Genomic DNA, 22,904 nt, shown 5'->3' with positions numbered 1-22,904 from the left:
TGAAATTTTAAACTAAATCATGTTAAATTTGTATTGGAACTAAAAATTCGATTCCAGCCGTGGTCGATTTGAAAATGGTCAACAAATAAATCCTTATATTTACGTTGAAACATGAGTTAATCAAAAATTAAAGTTGTCTATCCAAGAGAATAGGGATTGACCTTTCGTAAACCTGAAATGTATTATTTTTCTTACTATTTAAAATACCTGACGAGTTATAACTTCGTGATGTTGTCTTATGTGGAGAGAAAAGTTCGAGATTTTTCGAATTTTATCATTTTTTCAAGCATTCTCTAACAAAGCCAAATACAATTTTAAACAAAAATTTATATGAAACATCCTTGATACAATGGACTTGAACTCACCACGGCGGAAGATGTTGATAAAAACATTTTTTAATAATTATTTTTTTAACAAAAACAAAATGTAGGGTCTATGCTGACCCGACAAGAATTGATTTTTGATTGATTGGAAAAGTAATATGATTTTCATTATCAAACCGTGCCCATACTTTCTGGAACACCCTATACTGTTTCATATGGTTTGCCTTCTTCAACATCTAATCGAATTTCTCTCGCCGTTCCCTTACGGTACCTATCCATCTAGTATTCATTGCTTTCTTCTCCATACTCCCTCTTATAACGTCATATAAACAAAAACAATGGTTGTAATCTGAGAGTTGTAATGTAGCAGTAGATTGAACAGTTTACGGAAGTAGTCATATTTCGGAAGATATCCAACGAATCTTAATGCGTCTGGTGGCATTGAATTTTGAAAATGATCTAGTTTCTTGGGATATGGTAAACATCTATACAACTTCACACCGCCAAAAAAATGTAAACGACAGATAAAACATGCATGGCCAAACCAATAACTGAAACTAGACCGAATTTTCGGATGCTTTCGGATGCATCCAGTTATATCATTTTTTTTGAAAATTTATAAGCATTTGAGTTTAAGCAAGTGTTTGCCTCCTGTAGATGCATAAAAATGAAGAAAGTCCCAGAGATGATCTTCATGCTAAAGATTTTAGTTGCTGCTCCGAGCGAAAAATGTTTAACCTATGTAAGAATCAACTATTTTGTTTGGAAACCCTTGCATCATTACCGAATAGCTACTAGTAGAGCACTAGCGCAATACTTGTTTCAGGTGTACCAATAGTGGCTCAAATTCACGCGCAAAAATGTTTTTGTCATTTTTTTATGTGTTTTTCTTATAGTATAGATTTGAATTCTTTTTGAGGAGTTTTCGTCATTATGTTATGTTTTTTTTGCTTTGGTTGACACTATTAGCACCGACATTCTACACCAAAAAATAAAAAAAAAACTTAAATTTGGGTTTATTTTCATAAAGTTCACTTCGACTGTCAAGTCAATTATATTTTAAAATCTATTTGTGACACAATTAAGGATTTGTCCGACTTTTGTATAAGGCAAACCACTGTGCATCGTTTCGATGGTTGGAACTTACCCAAACATCTGAATGGTTTGATCCACCGCTGAGCACCTTTACACTTGGCTGAGTTTAGTGCACCTTGTCGGCACCAGCCACCGATTTTCTGATAGTGAGACGATTCGACGATATTCGTGATATCTCGACCTGGATAGACCTGCAAAATGGTAGAAGAAGAAACAGAAATTGAACATTATTATTAGAAGCACACTCTGGAAACGGATGGGGCAGGTGATAAGGCAAAGAGAATATCATTAAAAGTTGGTTTAACTTTAGCGGTGTGTCCTCCACTCTGACAGAACATTCCTGCTGGCAGTTGAAAGTAGTACGAAGCAGCAATCAATGGCGTGAAATATTCATTCTACGAAACTCTTCCCTTTCGCGGAAAATATGAGAGCGCAAGATGAAAATAGTTGTAGATGTTCGAAGATGTGGGGCAGCCCACCATCACGTACTTCGGATCGCTATATGATCTCGATGCCTTGGGAAAATTGCTCATTAAATTGCCATTAAACCCTAAGAATGAATCTCCCTCTCCGCTATCTATCTCGATGCTCACGCCGTGACCTGTATAGCGAAACCGTACCGAAGTCGTTCGCTTCGCATGTCGTAGAAATTCATGACGGGTACTGAAATTAAATTGGGATTGCGAGCACGACGTCTCGAGAGTACTTATTATTGCGACCAATACGACCAGCGCGAATCTCCTGCGAGATCCTGTTTGGGGTGGAAGCCATCATGGGCGTAGCCAGATAATTTTTATTGGGATGTATACTGATAATGCTTTGATGGGTTTCACCGAATTCTTCTTCTTTCTTGGCATAACGTCCTCACTGGGACTAAGCCTGCTTCTTGGCTTAGTGTTCTTACGAGCACTTCCACAGTTATTAACTGAGAGCTTTCTGGGCAGGTACGACGGTACTCTATGCCCAGGGAAGTCAAGTAAATTTCCATTACGAAAATATCCTGGACCAACCGGGAATCGAACTCAGACACCTTCAGCATGGCTTTGCTTTGTAGCCACGGACTCTAACCCCTTGGCTAAGGAAGACACCGTATTATGCCCAGTGATTCCACCAGGAAATTCTTCAAAATCATTCCAAGAAGTTCTCCAGACATTCATCAATAAGATTCTTTAGGGACTCAATTGAGTTCGTTCAATAACTACACTCGGCATTTTACTAGGGTTCATTTCAGGGATATTGTCAAGAATTGTTCAGAGATCTTTTGAATTGATAAACAAAAAAATCCCGCCAATATTCATTCAAAATTATTCTAAGATAACCTAAAGCAACTAAGGCGAATACGAAACGACTGGTTCAATGAAGAGTGCCAGACATAAAGAATGTCGCCAGAAGCCGTATGCTTGTGACCGGTACCCGACAGAACAGAGAGCGGTACAGGACAGCGAGAGCCGAAGTAAAGCGAATCCACCGCAGAAAGAAAAGGCAGCACGAAGAAAGTGTGGTAGCTGACGCTCAAGAAAGCATGAACCGGAATGATATGCGTTGATTCTATGCAGTGGTCAATGGTGCGCTGCACAATACCGTACCAGTGCCCGCCATGTGCAATGATCGAGAAGGGAATTTGCTGACCAATAAAACGGCGGTGGCTGCCAGGTGGTAGGAGCACTTCCAGCAATTGTTGAATAGTGAAAATGGAAATGTAGCGAGGATCAGGATGAACATAGATGATGACGATCAAGCTGTGAACCCACTGACCATAGGAGAGGTTAAAAAGGCTATCAGCGAGCTGAAGAACTGTAAGGCTGCTGGGAAGGACGAGATCCCGTTCGAGCTTCTCAAGCACGGATGTGATCAGCTTTACCAGTCGATCCACCGAGTACTTCTGAAGGTATGGGAGGACGAAGAATTGCCCACCGGCTGGTTGGATGGCCTCATCCGCCATATCTACAAGAAAAAGCACAGACTGGAGTGTGCCAAGTACAGAGGAATTACCCTACGGAATTCGGCGTACAAAATTATGTCCCGCATCCTGTTTAACAGACTGACACCGCTCGAGGAGTCCTTCATCGGCGAATACCAAACTGGTTTTCGTGAGGGCCGTTCGACAACGGACCAAATGTTAAGCTTGCGAATGATCCTAGACAAATTCCGGGAGTGTAGCTTGCAAACTCACCATCTGTTTATTTATTTAAAGGCGGCGTACGACTCAGTGAAAAGAAATGAGCTTTGGCAGATAATGTCTGAACATGGTTTTCCGGCGAAACTAATTAGGTTTATCCGTGCTACGCTGGATGGTTCGAAATCAAGTGTTCTTATCGCAGACGAGGTGTCAACCTCGTTCGTGACGGATTGAAGCAGGGAGACGCACTTTCGAATTTACTGTTCAACATTGCACTCGAGGGTGCTATTAGGAGATCTGGCGGGCAGAAAAATGGCACTATTATCACAAGGTCGCACATGCTCCTTAACTTTGTGGACGATATAGACCTAATAGGAATCGATCGCAGGTCAGTGGAAGAGGCCTTCGTGCCTCTGAAGAGAGAGACAGCGAGAATAGGCCTGCAGGTTTTGTAGCTGCGAATAGGGCCTTTTAAGGACTACGTAACCAGCTTAGGACCAGCAGCTTGCAAATGAAAACAACATTCGCCCTGTATAAAACATTGATTCTTCCGGTGGCTCGCTACGGGCACGAAGCGTGGACGTTGAAAGAGTCAGACCGGAAAGCTCTCGGTGTTTTCGAGCGTAAAGTGCTGCGAAAAATACTCGGTGGGAAACTCGAAAATGGTGGGTGGCGCAGACGCATGAATCACGAATTGTATCAAGTGTACAAAGATGCTAATATTATCTAGCGTGTAAAATACGACAGACTTTAGTGGGCGAAAATAATATTCAGCAGGGAACTAGGTAGAGGTCGGCGGCTTCGGGGAAGACCACGAATATGCTGGCTGTACGCAGTGGAAGAGGACCTGGCGATCCTAAACGTTTGGGGCAACTGGAGAAGTTTCGCCCAAGACTGACGAAGATGGAGTTCTACAATACGCCCGACAATGGCGTGACGCTACGCTGTAGCCATCAAGGTATCAAGGTAGGTATCGCCATTACGCAACTGTTTTGAGTTATGTAATGAATCATTTCACAACTATTTTTAGAAATTGAAAAATAATGATAAATCCATCTCGATATAACTTTTGATACCCAGTGGTCCACTACGAAATTGCAAAAAATGTTGTACGCAACTAGTTGCAGATCTCGATTTTTACAGCACTTATCGTAATTGTACGACTCGTGCTGTAAAAATCATCATTCTGCAATTTGTTGCGTAAACTACTATTCCTTACGCTTCCATTTTTACATAACATTATTGCACGCCTTTCCTTACGCCTGAAACATAGGCAGTCTGCTAACCAAACAGCAAGCATCTCTGCCATAAAAAATATACCAGCCCCTACGTCTTTCCGCATGAATTGGCGTAGACGCAGTAGTGCATGCAGTCTACTGTGGGAGCTTGTTTAATGCATCATCAATTCCTCTCTATGGTCTGCATTCTGACGTGGCAGGTGCCATTATCACCTTAAAATAGAATGTCACCAGCACTTATACACCGAGGGTGTCTGTTAGTCCCAAGCAGTCACCTGGTTGGTTCCTTGTGTAAGTGCAGCTGATCTGGCGATACTGGAGGCCAATCAAGCTCAAATAGAGAAGAATTGGAAGCATACCATCAAATTTTATCATTCGGTTAAACATATTTGCTATGAAAGCTTTTGAAACGTCAACGATGGTGTGAGTGAAGATTTAACTGGCATTGTCTCGAATAATCGCTCATGTTAAACTGTAGGGGAAGGGGTGCTAAAATGAACAGGGATGGTAAAATGAACACCATGCCTTTTAACGAGAAAAAACAAATTTCGATGAATTTTTATCACACACCACGGACGGTTAAGAGCATAAATCGGAGTGCGGTACTTTGGTGCTTGAGACAAAAACGTGTTTCGCGTGTTTTTTTCAGTGAGGTGAATATTGATATGATATGATGTCAAATCTGATACCTTCAGAACTTTTTTTCAATGGGTTACAATCAATAATGGATATATTTTCGGTAATGCAATGAAAATTTTCAGAAATATTTGTTTGGCTCACGTTTTTTGCACGATGTTCATTTTACCACCAACAGCTGTTCATTTCACCCACATAGTGTAGGTGAAATGAACATTTGCACCGTTTTTTGCTAGCGATAGAAATATGTGAAAATTTAGCTATTTTAGTCTGAATCCGTGTCGCTGCTATAGAGAACATCTCTAATTTTGATGATGTGCGGTAGAATTTTACAAATTCCTCGTTTTTCTGTCAGAAACAAGAATAAAAGGCTCATTCAGGAGATACGTGTTTAAACATACTAAAATATAAGAGTGATAGGCAGCTCTGTTTTACTTAAAACTTTTGAGTATTGATCTAATTACTCTGAACAAAAACTCTCATAGATCTCCGTATTATTTTTTATTGAACTTATTAAACAAAAAATAAAGACTCATCAAACCCAAAAGACGCAAATGCTCCCGAAACCATGACCCTTGCCAAATATTTTATTGTGACCATGAAATCTCTAAGACTGATCTAAGACGATCTCTTAGACCTCCTCCATCTTTTTCTAACCTTAAGCGAACAAAACCTTCAAACTTTTTTGCTTTTGTACATTATTGAGCTTAGTGAAAAAAGTTTTCCAAAAATTGGCCTATATACCAAAGCTATGGGGGCATTTCTTAGCCAAGAGTCCAGTCCAGTAAGAGTCCACGGCTACAAAGCAAAGCCAGACTGAAGGTGTCTGGGTTCAATTTTCGGTCGGTCCAGGATCTTTTCGTAATGGAAATTTCCTTGACTTCCCAGGGCATAGATTATCATCGTACCTGCCACACGATATACGAATGCGAAAATGGCAACTTTGGCAAAGAAAGCTCTAAGTTAATAACTGTTGAAGTGCTGAGAAGCAGGCTTAGTCCCAGTGAGGACGTTATGCCAAGAAGACGAAGACCAAAGCTAGGTTAGAATATACTAAAGAAATAAAAAATAACTGTTTTCACAAAAACATTAAGGTCAACGCTTGTGTATGCTTAACCAACGTTCAGAAAATATTCACCCTCATATCAAAATCAAAAAACTGAGATATGAGAGATGGGATTTTCAATCTTTTAAAAAAATTTAATTTGTGGAGGAATCGACTATATCTTTTAACTGTGGTATTTATGGTTACGCAGTCTGGGAATGATTAAAACGAGTTTTATTTTAACCCAAAGTTTTCACACGGGAACTGTTTCATTATCAGATTAATTTCCCCTTAGGAAGACACAATCCCCGTTTTTAACCACACTACTCTACAAACTGTAAGAACATAGGATCATTTCGGTCAATAATAAATTCAGTACGTGTTTTAATCGTAAATGGTCCAAACTGGAACAATTACCGAGCCAAGAAACTCAACGTTTACCTTTTGGTTGCCGCGCGAATTTTTGTAATGTACGTTATACTTTGTACAATACCCTTGGTTTTTTATGTTCAACATGAAATACCTCGCGATCTAGATAAAATATAGAAAAACCATCTTCGACAAAGTTGTTTAGGAGATCAAGGGCTGGCATACGGTGATTATTGAGTTATTGAGAGCGCTAGTGAGCATAAAACTTTTGTTATTCAGGAGCCTGGCCATTTAGTAAGATGGCGTCCTTGGAAAAGTTTTTTAATAAGCACAGGGCTAACATTATTCAAGCCAAAAGATTCGAGATTTTTCCATTAGGCGGTACTAGCGTGCATGAAACTTTTGTTTTGCAAATATTTCAAAATCCTGACAACTTAGGAAAATGGCGTCTTCGGCAAAGTTGTTCAGCAGCTCAAAGGCTACTATTATTTTAAAATCTAAAATATCTTGACTTAAATAATGATAGCCCTTGAACTACTGAACAACTTTCCCGAATACGCCATCTTTCTAGGTGGCCAAGATCCTGAAATATCCATAAAACAAAAATTGCATGGCCACTAGCGCCGTCCTGGGAGGGAGAAACCAATACAAAATTTATGTACGTCATAGTGAGCCGGGATTCCGCTGTCACGAACTGTCACTGTGAGCCCAGATCTCAAACATTGGACTAACATGGAAAAAGCGCGTAACTCAATAATACACATTTTCGCATTTCATCAAAAGTGACAAAAATCGAATGAAAATCAATTAATGCATACAATGCAAGTAATGACACGTGAGCACCTTTCAATCTGATTGAATATAAAGCATTGAAAAACACATCGTTTTACTTTTTCCAATGAAAATGAATATTTAGTGCATAGAAAACTGTGGCCCTTTTTCCATGTTTGTCAGGAAAGATCGAAAGTACACTACAAAAGAAAACTTGCGATTTTCCCCAAGCCTGCCTTGATTGTTGTTATCTTGCAGATCAAACAAACGTTGTTCTATATTTCGTGTGTAGTATCTGTGCCCCCCTCCCAGGCGCCGCCTGGTGGAAAAATCTCGAAGATCTTATAAAGAATAATTATAGTCCTTGAGCTACTGAATAACTTTGCCGAAAACGCCGTCTTTCTAAGTGATCTGAGATATCTGCAAAACAAAACTTTCATGCTCACTAGCGCCGCCTTCTGGCAAAATTTTGAATCAACTTGCTCGTGCAATGATAACTTGTGAGTTACTGAACAACTTTGTCGCAAACGCCATATTTCTAAATGGACAGGCTCCTGAGATTGCAAAACAATAGTTTAAGTTACATGCACACTAGTGCCATCTAGCGATTATATTCCGAATTAAATGAGGTACCGTCAGATAGCGCTCTACCTCCAGAACATTTTTACTGAGGATCCCATAGTTCGTAATTATTTGGACTTGGATATATCGATTTCATATTGTAGTCTACTCGAACCGTTTAAAAGCGTTTATTATTAAGCGACTTCTATGTACATTTGTTGATTTTACCGCATTATGAAGGGCCACACTGTAAAAAGCAGTTGGGTATTGTTCTTAAGAAGATTTTTGAGGAATTTGTTGATTTGGTGTCGATAGGTATCTTTGTTTTAAGGGGACACGAGAGACCGTGTTATTTTCCCTATCTTTCGTCTCACTCTAACAATAATCATCAAAACTTTGTGGAAGCAAATCGCGAGTTTTAGTGAACCGATGAAGCTGAAAATGTATCGGGTTGTGCACTACATATATAGAATCATAGTGATACATTTTCGCATCGATATATGGTGTGAGAATTCTTGAGATTTGCTTCTTGAAATGGATAGGGTGATTATGATGACGTCCCGTGCGGCCTTAAAATGATAGCATATAAATCACAGCTGTTGTACAAAGTACAACAGCAGGACAGCCCGAAGGTTAAGAGTGAGTAAGGTAGATGGCATTCATAGTGTCATGTCTCTTTCAAAAATTTTGAGTTATCTTATACAGAGGGTGCTTAAAGTGCCAACAGATTCTAAAAAACCTCTTCTCCCTCTCAGATGGAAATCCTGACTGCGCCCATAGAAGCAATAGATGAGCCTTTACTCATCATGTTCCGTATATACGGTACCCATGTTTAAAGTCTCTGATTGAATATGTATTGCTGGTTTTTGGGAAGTCTCATAATCAAAAGCAGCTCGTTTCAAGGAATTTCAATTCCAGCTGGAATACGCAGCCCAACACTTTCCAGTGCCGGATATGAATAACAAATTGCACGGCATGAATTGAGCTCATACCGTTCGCATTTCGGGTGGAACATCTAGCGAAAAGTTTCATTAGCTTGACACCAACGTTATTCTTCAAATTTTTCCTAACCTATTCGCATGTTTGCTCGTTTCACGGGGCCTGCTGACATAGAGATAGAGAAGAGTTTTCTCCATTGTTCGTGTGATGATGGCAGCGTTCGGATGACACGCGACTTGTGACAGAAAATGTCGCAACTGTTTTATCTCGGGCGACACGCGCCAAAAACCGGAACGACTTCCATCCAACTTGGCCCCCCAATCTACGTACGATGTACTAAAAATGGAGCTGATGAATTCTCATTTTTCATGATGAGGCACTGTTTGCTGTCGGAGCTGGTGAGTGGAAGCAGAATATATTAGAAACATTTTTTGATCCATCCACACAATAGTTACGAACCATTTTTGAAGATCGTAAAACCAATAGGAATTTGATTTGATTTAGATAGATAGATTTTTCTTCCTCTTCCGGACGCTACGCCCAAACTGGGACAAAGCCTTATTCTCAGCATACTGTTCTTATGAACACTTCTTCAGTTATAAACTGAGAGCTTTCTTTATTGATTGACCATTTTTACAAAAAAAAAATCAAGGAATTGCCAAAGTGGTGCTAAAATGAGGCGATTTTGACGTTTATCTGAGGAGTAAAACTTGCACTCAACGCAGTTCCTCAAACTCATTGAGAGGGCATAAAATGCGAAATTTTGTTCTGGTACTCTTTCATTCTTGTCGCTATGCTCACATTTACTCTTTAAACTTACCGTTAAAAAGAATTATTGAGTGTCCCGCCCGAAAAACAGCCCTCGTGAAGTTGTGAAGACAAGCTTTTTTGATGGAATTTTGCTATGTTGTGTTTTGCGCTATATCTTCATCGCTCATTTTTCATTGCTTCTCTGCTTAGTATTTTTTTCGCTTCCTCGCAAAAAGGCAGAGGCAGCACGCTGTTCCAGAGTATGTAACAAAACTCTTTATTGAGTTTGAGGAGTATTATCAAGCATGTTGAAGTGTATCAGAGATATATGAAATAAATAGGATAAAAACAAATAAAGATATTGCTTATTTAACATGACCATTTTGTATGACAAAATGGCTTTGATTATTTTTCTGCTCAATCTTCATCTGATAGTTTAGTAAATTAACAGAAAATAATAATTAATTTGCTCAGAGTTAAAAAAAAATGTATATGAAAAGAAATATTTAAGAATGAGGCGATCTGAGCTGAAAGTCTCTTTAATAAAGATAATAATAACAATAATAAGAATGAGGGACGGCTTGAAAAATAAGCAATCTATTTTTGTTTTAAATCAGGTATAATTAATAACTATTTGTACGGATATTACTTTGAACTATTGACTCCTATGTCGAGATTTATTTTTTTGATAATTGATTCAAAATAAAAAGGAAAAAGTGTAAAACATATTATAAGTATGTACCGGTTTTATAAACACGATCGTCAATGTTTAGTTGACAATAACGGAATAATTTTCTTAGATAAAATATTTTACAAATTTGAAATGAAAATTGCAATGTTGATAGGTTGATACACATTTCCACCGAACAAATGCACAGTTTCGATGCTTAGGAGCTTTGTTGAAGAAGAAGAGCATCTATCACATTTGTAAGCAAAAGCATCCATCCAATTATTTCCATTAAACACGGGTTTATCATTGTACTTATCACACAATATGCGATTCTACGTAAATACGTTTAGGCTATTTCCTGGAATAACCACACAAGAACACTTAACTAAAGAGGCAAACCAAGTTTTGGTTGAAGCCACAAAAAATGAATGCAACCTGCATATAAAAAAATGAGTTAGTGCAATATTCTGCACAAAACAAAGAAGGGGAACGCTCCTGTGATCAATTATGCAAAAGTGAATGGAAAAGCAAAATCTGGTTTTCCCGGCGTAAAATTCACCGGTGGTTTCCTGTTTCACTTCAAAGCGCGACCTCCACGCGATGAAACGGTTTTTGTTTTACTCCAAATAGCTCTCCTAAATGAGTAATAAAACGCTCGACAGAAGCGGAGGTGTGTACTCTCCGCATTCATACCCATGGCAAACGCTAAACTGAATTAAAAGCCATAAATTCGCTAGAATCTGATTAATTTATTGCTTTATGATAAACACAATGCCAGCCCCTGTTGTATTATCACATTTAAAAACCAATATAATACACCTCACTTGCCTTCTTCTCCTCCTACTGTGCGGGAGTGGAAAATGGGTATCCGGATTGGGATTCGGTGATTGCTGGAGGCACTCTCTGATACATTGCCCTCGATAAATTGCCGGCGTGCTCCGAAAGAACGTGATTCGCGAGATGCAGGTCAGGGTGGCGTGCGAGGAATTGGAATTATGGTATTTTCACGCTTAAGAATGGAAAAGTGGATCAGTATGCATTGAAAACCAACATTGTAATGCAATATTGTTGGTGTTAATTAAAAGATTTGGATATATTTTTTTTTTTTTCACAGTGTACACTCCTGTACAAATGTTTGCACCGTTCGGGCATATTGAAGAACGTATTCGGTCTATCACCGTTTTTGTGATAGAGGTACAGGTATGTTCCGTTTTTATCACGTTCCGTTTTTGTCACGCTTCGATTTTGTTACGTTCCGATTTTGTCAACAAATTATTCCGTTTTTATCAACACAAATTTTTTTTTTTTTTCAATTTTCATAAAGTTCCAAATATAAACTAAATAACTTATTTTGAAGCAATCAAAATGCTTTTTAATAGCTTAGAGTTGAATTTTCGTCATTTTGTTGATAATGAGCATCTACGATACATGGTAGATGTCAAGTCATATACGATTCAATAAGGTTTGATTTCTTCTTATGCAATTATTCAATTGGAGTTTTCAAACGCAGCATGTTCTGTTGGACAAAATTGGACCATCCTTCAACAATCGGGAGTTGCTCTGGCCACCTCCTAGCAACAACTATAATTTGTGATTATTTGAATACGTACCTAAGAGAGTTGCAGAGACCTCTCCTTTGTCTATTAAGATATGGCTTAAAAAATCTTCTATGTAAATTTGATAGACATGTATACCCCCCTCCCCCTGTGATATGAATTTTTGTATGAAAAAAAAATAAATTGTATGGCACTTAAGATATCTCTAATCCCCCTGCCTGCCCCCATAATCGCTTACATGATTAATGGTTGATCCCATACATGTTCTGCTCTTTTTGATAAGGGATGCACTTGGGAATGAACTCAAGATTGTTTGAGAAACGGCAAGAGGTATGATCAAGTTTATTTTATTCTTAATAAGACTGTCGACCTGGTCGTAGTTTGGACATTACCTTCTATCTCCCAAACTCGATAGCATTGCACAAATTATAGCAAACAGCAATTGATTAGATCCTGTGCCAAGGGGTAGGGGAAGAATACTTGTAGAATACTTGTTTTTAATTAATTATGATTCGTGGTTTACGGCTAATCAGCCGAGAAAAGTTTGAAAACTACCGAAAAACTAAACATTACATATACTTTGCATTTGACCATTCAATCCATTGGCAACGTATATGTAATGTTTAATTTTTCGGTAGTTGTCAATCTGTAGAAGATTTTGTTGCCAGACAGCCTGATAGGCTTACATGGTTATTTCACTCTTGCATTGGTCAAATGTTCTGACGTGTTTGAGTGAAGGAAACGTTTTGGAAAATTATCTGTAATAACTGTGTTGGTTTTCCAGTGACAGTTGGTGACAGGTTCTCTTAACTTTTGGGAGCTCGCAATCTAAGCCAGCTGTCTCCTCTTTCTCAGTTATTTAATATTATTTTTACTCAACAAAAAACTACAACTTAAGTTAGTTTATTGCCAGTCTATTTGTGATCTAACGTAAGGTTCCATACACAATGATAGCGGAACGTCAACGGAAAGCGAAATCGGTTCACCAGCATGAATCACACCATCCTGACTGAGCTGTCAACGAACGAAAGTGAACCAAGTCTGGGTCGACAAGCATGCTACAGTTCATGCTGGCGAACTGGTTCCGCTTTCCGTTGCCGTTCCGCTATCATTGCGTTTGAGTCTTAAAGCTTAAAGGCGATGGTGGTGCTGTTCTAGATTGGAGATCCTTGTCGAAGTTGGTAGTAATAACTTTAGAAGAAAGATCACCCCAATCATTTTACTGTTAAATTTGGCAATTCAAAGCACAGAAAACCGTATAAAGCATTCATTTCAATTGCAAAACTTTCGCATCAAAACTCCACATTTGTGACCAAAAATACAAAAAAATGTACCGTAAAATGGGGTGAAATTGATCACTTTTGAGAGACTCTGTTCTATAGTTCTAAGTAGGGTGCATATATTATCCAAATATTTTTACAGGTTTATACTGAATTAATGTGTATCGAATTATACAAACGGAATTTTGACAAAATCTAATCGTAATAACAGAAACATTTTTTAGAAATGGAGTTTTTATTCCGGGGTGAAGTTGATTAATTACTGCGATGGGTTTCACAAATTAAAGAGATATGTTATTCACTAAATTTGAGCTCACGAAATCCAAATCAAATCTCGAAAATCTTACAACTTTTTGATAAATTGGTCAAGTTTAGAATTAAATGTTGTTAATTACAGAATACACCATATTATACGCCTAAAGATAAGCAATTTCCTCAGAAATTAGTAACTCGCTCACTAAAAGAACATGTTTTTTCTCTGAAAATGAATTTTAATCCTCAATACTAATTAAAAACTGGGTTCACTGAACATATCTGGAATGTATGAAACAGTTTATTAAAATGGTGTCTTTTTACAGACCTGGCAATAATCGACTGTTTGAAGAAGAACTCTTTAACAGTTCATCAAACATTTCTGTTTTCCAAAATCTGTTTTCCATGGTATAATTATCTTGAATGTCAAACCGAATTTAGGAACATCAAGCGCAGCTATCAGGTAAAGCGTCATCATTTAAATTTTAATATTTCAAATCGGATCATAGCTCTCTTGACGGTTTATACATGAGGGTATGGGAATGATCAATTTCTCCCCACTGATCAACTACTCCACGAATTATGGTACCTTGGCAAAAAAAGCTCTCAGTTGATAACTGCGAAAGTGTATATAAGAACACCAAGTTGAGAAGAAGGCTTTTTCTCAGTTGAGATGTAATGCCATAAAGAAAAAGAAGAAGAAGAAGAAGAAGAAGAAGAAGGATGAAAAGTAAAACAAGAAGTTGTTTCTTGTTTAATCTTTCTTTTAAAAAAATGATCTGCTTGCCCCACTTCCTTGTAGTTATTTTTACAAATATGGCGTATCTTGTGATGCAAAAGACATTTATGTGATAATCGTTTTAATATTCTATATTACATTTATTGAAATTCTAACTAAGAAAACTAGAACTATAAATGACTTCTAACAAAATCATATTGATTGATAGGAGTCTGCAATCAACTTTCATTACGAACCTGTACGAATGAACAATCTAAATGCTCCTTCCAGCTCTTAAACGTCGATACTGTGCATCAATATGTTTATTATCCTGACGAAACTACAATTTTCATTTCAAATTTGTAAAATATTTTGTCTAAGAAAATTATTTCGTTTTTGTCACGGTTCCGTTTTTGTCAACTGAAAATCGTCGATCGTGTTGATAAAAACGTGTTGTAGAAACGGGTTGAGGAAGAAAAAAACGAAAAAAAAACCTGCAGTAGCTCGTTTCCATATCACAAATTAACATAATTCTGGTTAGGGTCATGATAAAAAATAAATAAAAATCGCTTAAGGTACGCTGAAAACCGCATTACTACTATTACTGGGCACAAACTATCACTGGTATAACCACCCTAACTAAACAAAATGTTGAAAACCTTTATGTTATTGATGTTTTCTATGTTTGATAAATATCCGCAGCGTATCTGATTAACCACCATGTTAAAGATTCAAAGCATAATTCTGCATAAATGCAATGACAGAAGAATAACTACACGAGAAGAAAGAAAACATATACCTGACTGGAGTGAAAATTTGTACTATTCTTGCAGATTGAAACAACACATAACGATAACGAAGCAAACTCTGATATTGTTGGTCTTATGAGAAATGCACAAAGCTGCTAGTGGCTTTGTGGATTCTACCTATTCCCGCCATACCGGTTTAGTTCATCATACTTCAATCTTTGTTCCAGATTCCAATCAACGGGGAATATGACATTGATACACAGAACACAATATCTCGATGTTCAATCTAGACAGCATAACCGCAAATGCATACCTACTAGGGTGGATTGTTTTGATTGGTCTCAGATCAAAGCTTGAGCAATACTTTTCGATGTTCCGAGCATTAGTGCAACATTTTTGGATGTTTGGATATGACTCGGCTTCAATTTAGTTCAGGTTTTATATTTATATATATGACTGGCCCTTAAACAAAAAAGTTGTAAAATTCGACGGGGCACCCCCTAGATATGTGCCTTAGGGTAAGAAAAAAGCTCTCTCAAAATTTCAACTCATTTGGTTGCTCCCCCAGCTGGCGCATTCAATTCAAAGTTTGTATGGAATATTCGTCTCAAATGTATTGAAAATTGACCCTATGTCACTGTTTCGTCTCGTACACTAGTTAATCGCGTTCAATTGAGCCCAGAATGACAAATTCACTAGTTGATACGCTAATGAACATAGTTGCCGAAGGTTGTATCTGGATTTAAGCTCATTTTCATTAAGCTTTCATTTGTTGAACGTTAGGCTTAGATCAGCACTCCCGTACAATCACACATGTGCATGCACCTTGTGCCGCAGCTCGCCCAGCGTCATAGGTGGCTATGATGCGCTTAGTGGCTACCACCCGGCTAAGTTGAAGGAATACTAAGCAATATTGCAAATCTACTTCAGATAGTTAAAACACCAACTTTATCAATTTTATTCATCATACAACCTTCTACAATATTGTTTGCTATAGTATCAAGTAGTGTTTTTGACATTCTGGGTTCAATTGAACGCGATCAACAATTTTCCTGACTCAATAAGGAGATGATGTGCTGTTTCCTATATGTTGGAGCTGAAAATCTCACATTAACTTCAATTCAATTGCGCCAGCTCATGGAACGACCAAATGAGCTGAAACTTTCAGGAAGTCTTCCTCTAACCCTAAAGAATAATTCTGGCGGGTGCCCCGTGGAATTATACAACTTTATTTTTCTCCCATACTAAGGTGGGCCTGTCTAATATATATATATATATCCTGTAGGCATCCTATACGTAGGCATTTAACAAACTTGAATTCGATACGTACACGACTTATTTTATTTTATCAAATGCGAACCCGAATCAAACCCGAAAACAATAGTTGTTTAAACCCAAACCCGACATGAAAACGTTAAATCCTGAATAAAACCCAAGTTCTACAAATGGTAAAACCATCATATCATATGAATAAAGACGCGTTCAGGCTGTTGTTCACCAAACCCGATAATTTTGTAGCCTTCCAGAGTTTGTTCCATTACCCAAAAACTCATTACCCTGAATGCCATCACCCCGGATTCCATTGCCCCAAATGTAATGTTACCCCGAATGCGACTTCAAATTCACACTGCAAAGCTCTGCACCAGACCATTTTGTTTAAATTTCAGTTCCTCCCGTAGCAATGGAACTTGTAGTGAGAGTGCGATCACTACAAGTTCCATTGCTTGATGCTTGACGAGTTTGATGGCATTCAGGGTACTGGGGTAGAATTAAGGATCGGTTTTCGGGATATACCATCCACTATGGGCAACCAGGCGGCCATAAACGGTAAAAAAATACTTATTCCACAGTAAATACTAATGTTAAGGTGAAAATGAATCGAAGCCAAAGTTCAAATTTTCAAGAGCACGGATCTGGAGAACCAAACATACGTTTGAGCTGAAAACCTAATCGATTGGTCACCACCTGAGACGAGACTCGCGAAGACGGTCTTCTTTTTCTGTGATTGCTGAGTTTTTTTCTTATTCCACTTTGTGTTTATACTAATTATGCGCATGCTGTTCAAAACCTCACATGAACCTCTCAGCAAAAAATGATTGAGTTTGCATCACATCGAATCATAAATAGCCGTTTGAGTTAAATTTCACGCCAGCAAACCTAGCAGACATTAGAAATAATTAATCTTCTGCTTAGATTTATCTGCAACTTTGGAAAAAACTGCTCCACCGACTGAAGTTTTTAATAACAGTTTACTTTGAACACAATACTTTTCACTTTTTCAGCCATAAAAACGGTGGGCTGCATTTGACGTTTCGTGAGAGGGGAATCTGGGCTGCATATGACGTTGATATTTTTCCTCTTCGCGAGTCTCTCTCAGGTCACCACCAGCTAGTGACCAATCGATTAAGTTTTCAGCTTAAACGGATGTTTGGTTCTCCAGATCCGTGCTCTTGAAAATTTGAGCTTTGGCTTCGATTCATCTTCACCTTAAGATATTCCTATGATATCCGAATAAGATAATTTGTAGTTTTTTTATACAGCTATAACTTATGAAAATAATAAAAAATTCAATGCACACACATGGAATTTGTTGAATGAAAAATATTACATTATTATAATCCCTTTTATAAATCTTTGCACACTATTTTAAAGCTTATTCAAAAAGCTGGAACAAAAAGAAAAACAAATTAAAATTCGTACTAGAGTCCTGGTAAATTTAAGGTCTACACTAAAACAGATTTTTACAAAAGAGTTGATTTCACCTGCTTATAAGAGAAAAAAATGTTTTCAATTTACTTAACCTAACTAAACCTAAATATATAACTCATTAATCGTGGCAAAAGAAGATTGTTACGATTTTTGCCTTAAATTATTAATTATTTTATTTGACATTTGTTCAGCCCTGTCGTCCTTAGTCGTGCTTAGTCAACGACTAAGAAATTTTTTTTTCACATTTTTTTTCTTAACGCCCTTTGGGACATCAGTTGATAATTCAAGCTGTATTAATTTAATTTTGTTGCATGTAGATCAGATGCAACTAAGCGCCCTGTGTAACATCAATCGAACTTGTCAAGCTGTATCAATGCCCTGGAATAATTTGACCTTGTGTCAATTAGATCAGTTGTATTTAACGCCCTGTAGGATATCATTTAATAATTACAAGCTATATTAACGCCCTGGAGTAGTTTGACTTTATTCTATGTAGATCAGGTGCATCTTAACGATCTGAAGTCCTAGTTGTATCAACGCCCTGGAGTATTTTGACTTTGCTCTTTGTAGATCAGGTACAACTCAACGCTCTGTATGACATCAATCGATCAAGCTGCATCAACGACATGGAATAGTTTGACGTTATTCCACACATATTTTTGCGAGATCTGGAGCATCTTTACGCCTTGTAGAAAATCGATCAAAATTTCAGAGTTGTATAAACGCCCTGGAGTGTTTTGACTTTGCCCTATGTAGATCAGGTTCATCTCAACGCTCTGTAGGACATGAATTGAAAATTCCAAATTTTATCAACGTCGTGCAGTAATTTGACATTGTTTCACGTAGATCAGATGCATCTTAACTCCCTGTATGACATAAATCGATGCATCTGTGTCGACGCCCTGGAGTAGCTTGACTTTATTCCACATAGATCTTTGCGAGATCTGGAACATCTCAACGCCCTGTAGAAAATCAATCGAAATTTTCATGCTGTATTAACGTCCTGGAGTAATTTGACCTTATTCCATGGAGATCAGGTGCATCTTGATGCTCTGTAGGACATCAATTGAAAGTTCCTAGCTTTATCAACGCCCTGGAAAAATTTAGCTTTATTCCACAGAGATCTTTGCGAGATCAAGAGCATCTGAATGCTCTGAAGAAAATCAATCGAAACCTACGTGCTCCAGGGAGTTGATACACCTTGGAGTAAGTTAAGTTTATTCCATGTATATCAGATACAACTTGACGCCCTGTCGAACAATTATCGACTCTAAGCTGGATCAACGTCCTGGATTAATTTGACCTTTTTCCATGTAAATCAGGTGCATGTGACCACCCTTTAGGATTTATTCTGATAATTCCTAGCTGTATCAACGCCCTGGAGTAAGAGTCCACAAAGATCTTGGCGAGATCTGAAGTATATTTACGCCCTATAGCAAATCAATCAATCAATCAATCAATTTTTCTTGCTGTATCAAACCCCTTCGGTTATTTGACTTCATTCAATGTAGATCATGTGCACCTCATAGCCCTGTATAACATCAATCGAGATTGTCAAGCTGTATGGACGCTCTGGAGTAATCTGCAGATAATGATTTTGCCTCAAATAGATGAGCTATATCTTAACGCCCTGTAAGACATCATTTAATAGATTCATTGCTGTATCAACACCCAGGAGAAATTTGACAGTATTCCAAATAGATCAGGTGTATTTGAACATCCTGTATCAAATTAAAATTGGTCGTACATCAATTAAAATTGATGAGCTATATACATGCCCTGGAATAATTTGACATTATTTCACCTATATCTTAGCAAGATCTGGAGGATTTTAAAGTCCCTTTGGAAAATCAATCGAAATTTCATCTGATCAAATCAACTAAAATTATTTGACCTTGTGTTATATGGATCAGCAGCATCTTAACGCCCTGATTAATGGATCTTTTAAGCGGTACATACGACAAATTTGACCTTATCCTATGTAGATAAAGTGCTCCTTAACGCCCTAAATCAACCAAAAATTCCAAGCTTTATCGACGCCTTGGAGTAATTTGACCTTATTTCAAGAAGATTAGGTACATCTCTGCAGGATATCAATTGTAAAATACAAGCTTCTAAAATGCATTAGAGTAATCTGACATTGTCTTATGTTGATCATTTGCATCTTAATACTCTGTATAATTTGAAAATTTCAAGCTGTATCAAGGCCCTGAAGTAATGTGACCTTATCCTACATATATCAGCTGCATATTAACGCCCTTTATGGCATCAATCAAAATGGTTAAGCTTCATTAACGTCATGGAGTTTGACCATGTCTCATTAAGGTTAGACCTGTAGGATATAAGCTGGAAATTCCAAGCAGTATCAACGTTCTGGAGTAATTTGACTTTATTATATGTAAATCGGCTGCATCTGATCGTCGTGTAGGGCATCAATTGCAAATTTCAAACTTTATCAACGCTCTGAAGTATATTGACCTAAATTCACGTAGTTCATATGCGTACCTACGCCCTGTATGGTATTAATTGTCAAGCTGTATAAATGCCTTGGAGTAAATTTTAGATCAGCTGCATCTTAACGCTTTCTATGACATCAATCGAAATTAACCCGATCTATATTAACGCACTGGATTAATTTGATGCTATCTCAGATAGCTCATCTTAATTCTCTGTAGAGTAATAATTTAAAATTCAAAGCTTTATCAACACCCTGCAGAAATTTGACCTTATTCCACATAGATCAGGTATTCTTTACGCTCTATAGGACACCAATCGAAATTGTCAAGCTATACGAACCCTGTAGTAATCTGGAGTAAATTAACGCCCTGTAGAAAATCAATTGAAATTTACTAGCTGTACGACCCCTTGTTACCACTGAATTCTGAAAATCTGATATTCCTTTGGTATATAATTCACTTTTTCGTGTAAAAAGAACAATTATGTTGAAATTGACCAATATCAATCGAATCATCTTAAGTTATTCTTGAAGTTTGATAAGATACATTAAATTTTGAAGCAGAAAAAAAATCATTTCATATATTCTAAAGACAATTAGTTCGTATTCTTGTTCATTTTGAGCCAATAGTTTTCATGTTATAGTGACGAAAATTTATTATCAAGTACGCATCAAAAACGGAATTTGCTGAAATGAGTAAGAAAACCTGCTGTAATGAATAATTAACAATTCTAAAATTCACTAAAAGATCCAACGCCAAACTACTATAATAAACAATGTCAAATTTTTTGCACTTTAATATCACTTCAAGAGTGACATTTTATTTTGAAATTATGCGATATATTTGGCTGAAGTTCGAACCTCTTGTTCAATTCAAAAATAAGATTCAAACTTTCTAGATGTCCTGCTTTAACCTTGAGCATTTTTCGATGCTATTTCTTATATAAAATAATATAAGGTGGGGACGGACCTGGTGTAGTGGTTAGAACACACGCCTCTCACGCCGAGGACCTGGGATCGAATCCCATCCCCGAGATAGTCACTAAAAATTTCAGTGACGACTTCCTTCGGAAGGGAAGCAAAGCCGTTGGTCCCGAGATGAACTAGCCCAGGGCTAAACATCTCGTTGATAAAGATAATAATATAAGGGAATCGGGACGTATTTTCACCAGTCTTTGTAATTTTCTCGGAAATACGCAGACAAACTAAATGTTAGTTACATTTATGCGCTGCTTAATCCTGTCTTGGATCACACAGGCAGGCCTGGTGAAAAGTTTTTAGAAACGTTTTTACAATACTTCTAATATCTCATGTAATTGTGACTATTGTCGGCATCCTCGTTTTCTTCGGCAGCCTTTCCCATAAGAACTGCAGGCAAATCTTTTCGGCAATTCCACATAAGCCGCATTTTGAGGCGTATTTATTTCAATCAATGACATCTCTGTCGAAATTGTTCGAGCAGTTTGAAGAGAAGGCTCATTTTTTGATACATTTCAAGTATTTCTTCACGTATCTTTCTTTTCATATATCCTAAAACACAAATAAAACTGAGAAAGTATGTAGCTGTCATATGCAATAATTTTGGTCATTTTTAATTTGGTCATCTTGAATTTTACAGAAAAAAAAATTTTCACCATTAGTGCACCATTCATTTTTAATTTTGTGGTCACCATCAAAAAGCTAACTAAGAGGTCACCCAAACATGACATTGGGATGTTCTACGAAAATGTGAAAGTGCATGTATTAGGTACCTACTGGAAAAAGCGTGATAGAGGGGGTGGGGGTCGAAATCCCAAAACTGTTAAATGAGTAACTGTAAAATGGGATTGAATTTTGGGTAAAAAAACTGGTGGCCATATTGTATTATGACGCCATCTTTATTTTAAGTAGAAGTATGAGTTATTTAGCTTGATATTTATCATGTTGAAATGACATAAAAATTGAGTTGAAGCAAATACTCTTCATTTTGAGAATCTGTGTGAATTTTGATCATTTGTCCTGTTCATATGGTTTTGAAATTATTCCGATGTATCTAGAGGGCTCGACATTATCCATATATGTTTTTTTTAAATTTATAGGTGTTCTACCATTTTACATTTTAATTGGAATGAGGATTGAACACAAACTAAACACGTGCGAATGCATATTAGTTCTCATGTGTTTGTAATATATATTAATTAGATACAGTTTTCTTGTGAGACGCCCTCATTAACGCCTGGGAGTACAACCGCCCTCTGGGCTATAGCAACGCCCTTCTCAAAAGGTTATGACTAAGAAGCTCGAATTTTTCGACGACAGGGCTTGCCGATTTTGAACAAACGTTCAGTTTGTTTTGCTTCTTCTCTTCAAGACGTTTGAGAAGATGTTCGCGATCTTTAAGAGTTTCCGGCAAAACGCGACAGTCTCCTTTCTTTGCGATTTGGAAGGAGACCTTGATTCCCCTAATGGAGTTCAAGATCTCCTGCCTAAATTCCGTAAATTCAGAACAACTCACCATGACAGGCGGCACTCTATGTTTCCTCACTAGAATCAAAGAGCCTGGGCTAGAGACTACTTCGATTTGGTGTTCGGAAAATTTGTCTAGAGCATCGAACTGATTGCTCATTTCGAGGCAATTATCAACATTATTCATTCCACCCTTGGAAGAAAATTCGCATTCCGGAGAAACG

At 37.5% G+C, this 22,904-nt stretch overlaps 1 protein-coding gene across 8 annotated transcripts in view; it reads right to left on the bottom strand.

Annotated features, from left to right (window-relative positions):
• Nucleotides 1-22,904, bottom strand: part of LOC5567168 (beta-amyloid-like protein) — a 319,312-nt gene that overhangs the window by 148,898 nt on the left and 147,510 nt on the right. For all 8 annotated transcript variants that reach the window (XM_021854046.1, XM_021854052.1, XM_021854053.1 and 5 more), the window contains one exon: nt 1,471-1,609. In XM_021854046.1, coding sequence (XP_021709738.1) covers nt 1,471-1,609 — 139 coding nt within the window. The remainder of the gene's footprint in view (nt 1-1,470; nt 1,610-22,904) is intronic.

The sequence above is a fragment of the Aedes aegypti genome, chromosome 3 (assembly GCF_002204515.2).
Source record: "Aedes aegypti strain LVP_AGWG chromosome 3, AaegL5.0 Primary Assembly, whole genome shotgun sequence".
Taxonomy (NCBI): Eukaryota; Metazoa; Arthropoda; class Insecta; order Diptera; family Culicidae; genus Aedes; species Aedes aegypti.
This window is presented reverse-complemented; position numbering and strand designations above follow the sequence as displayed.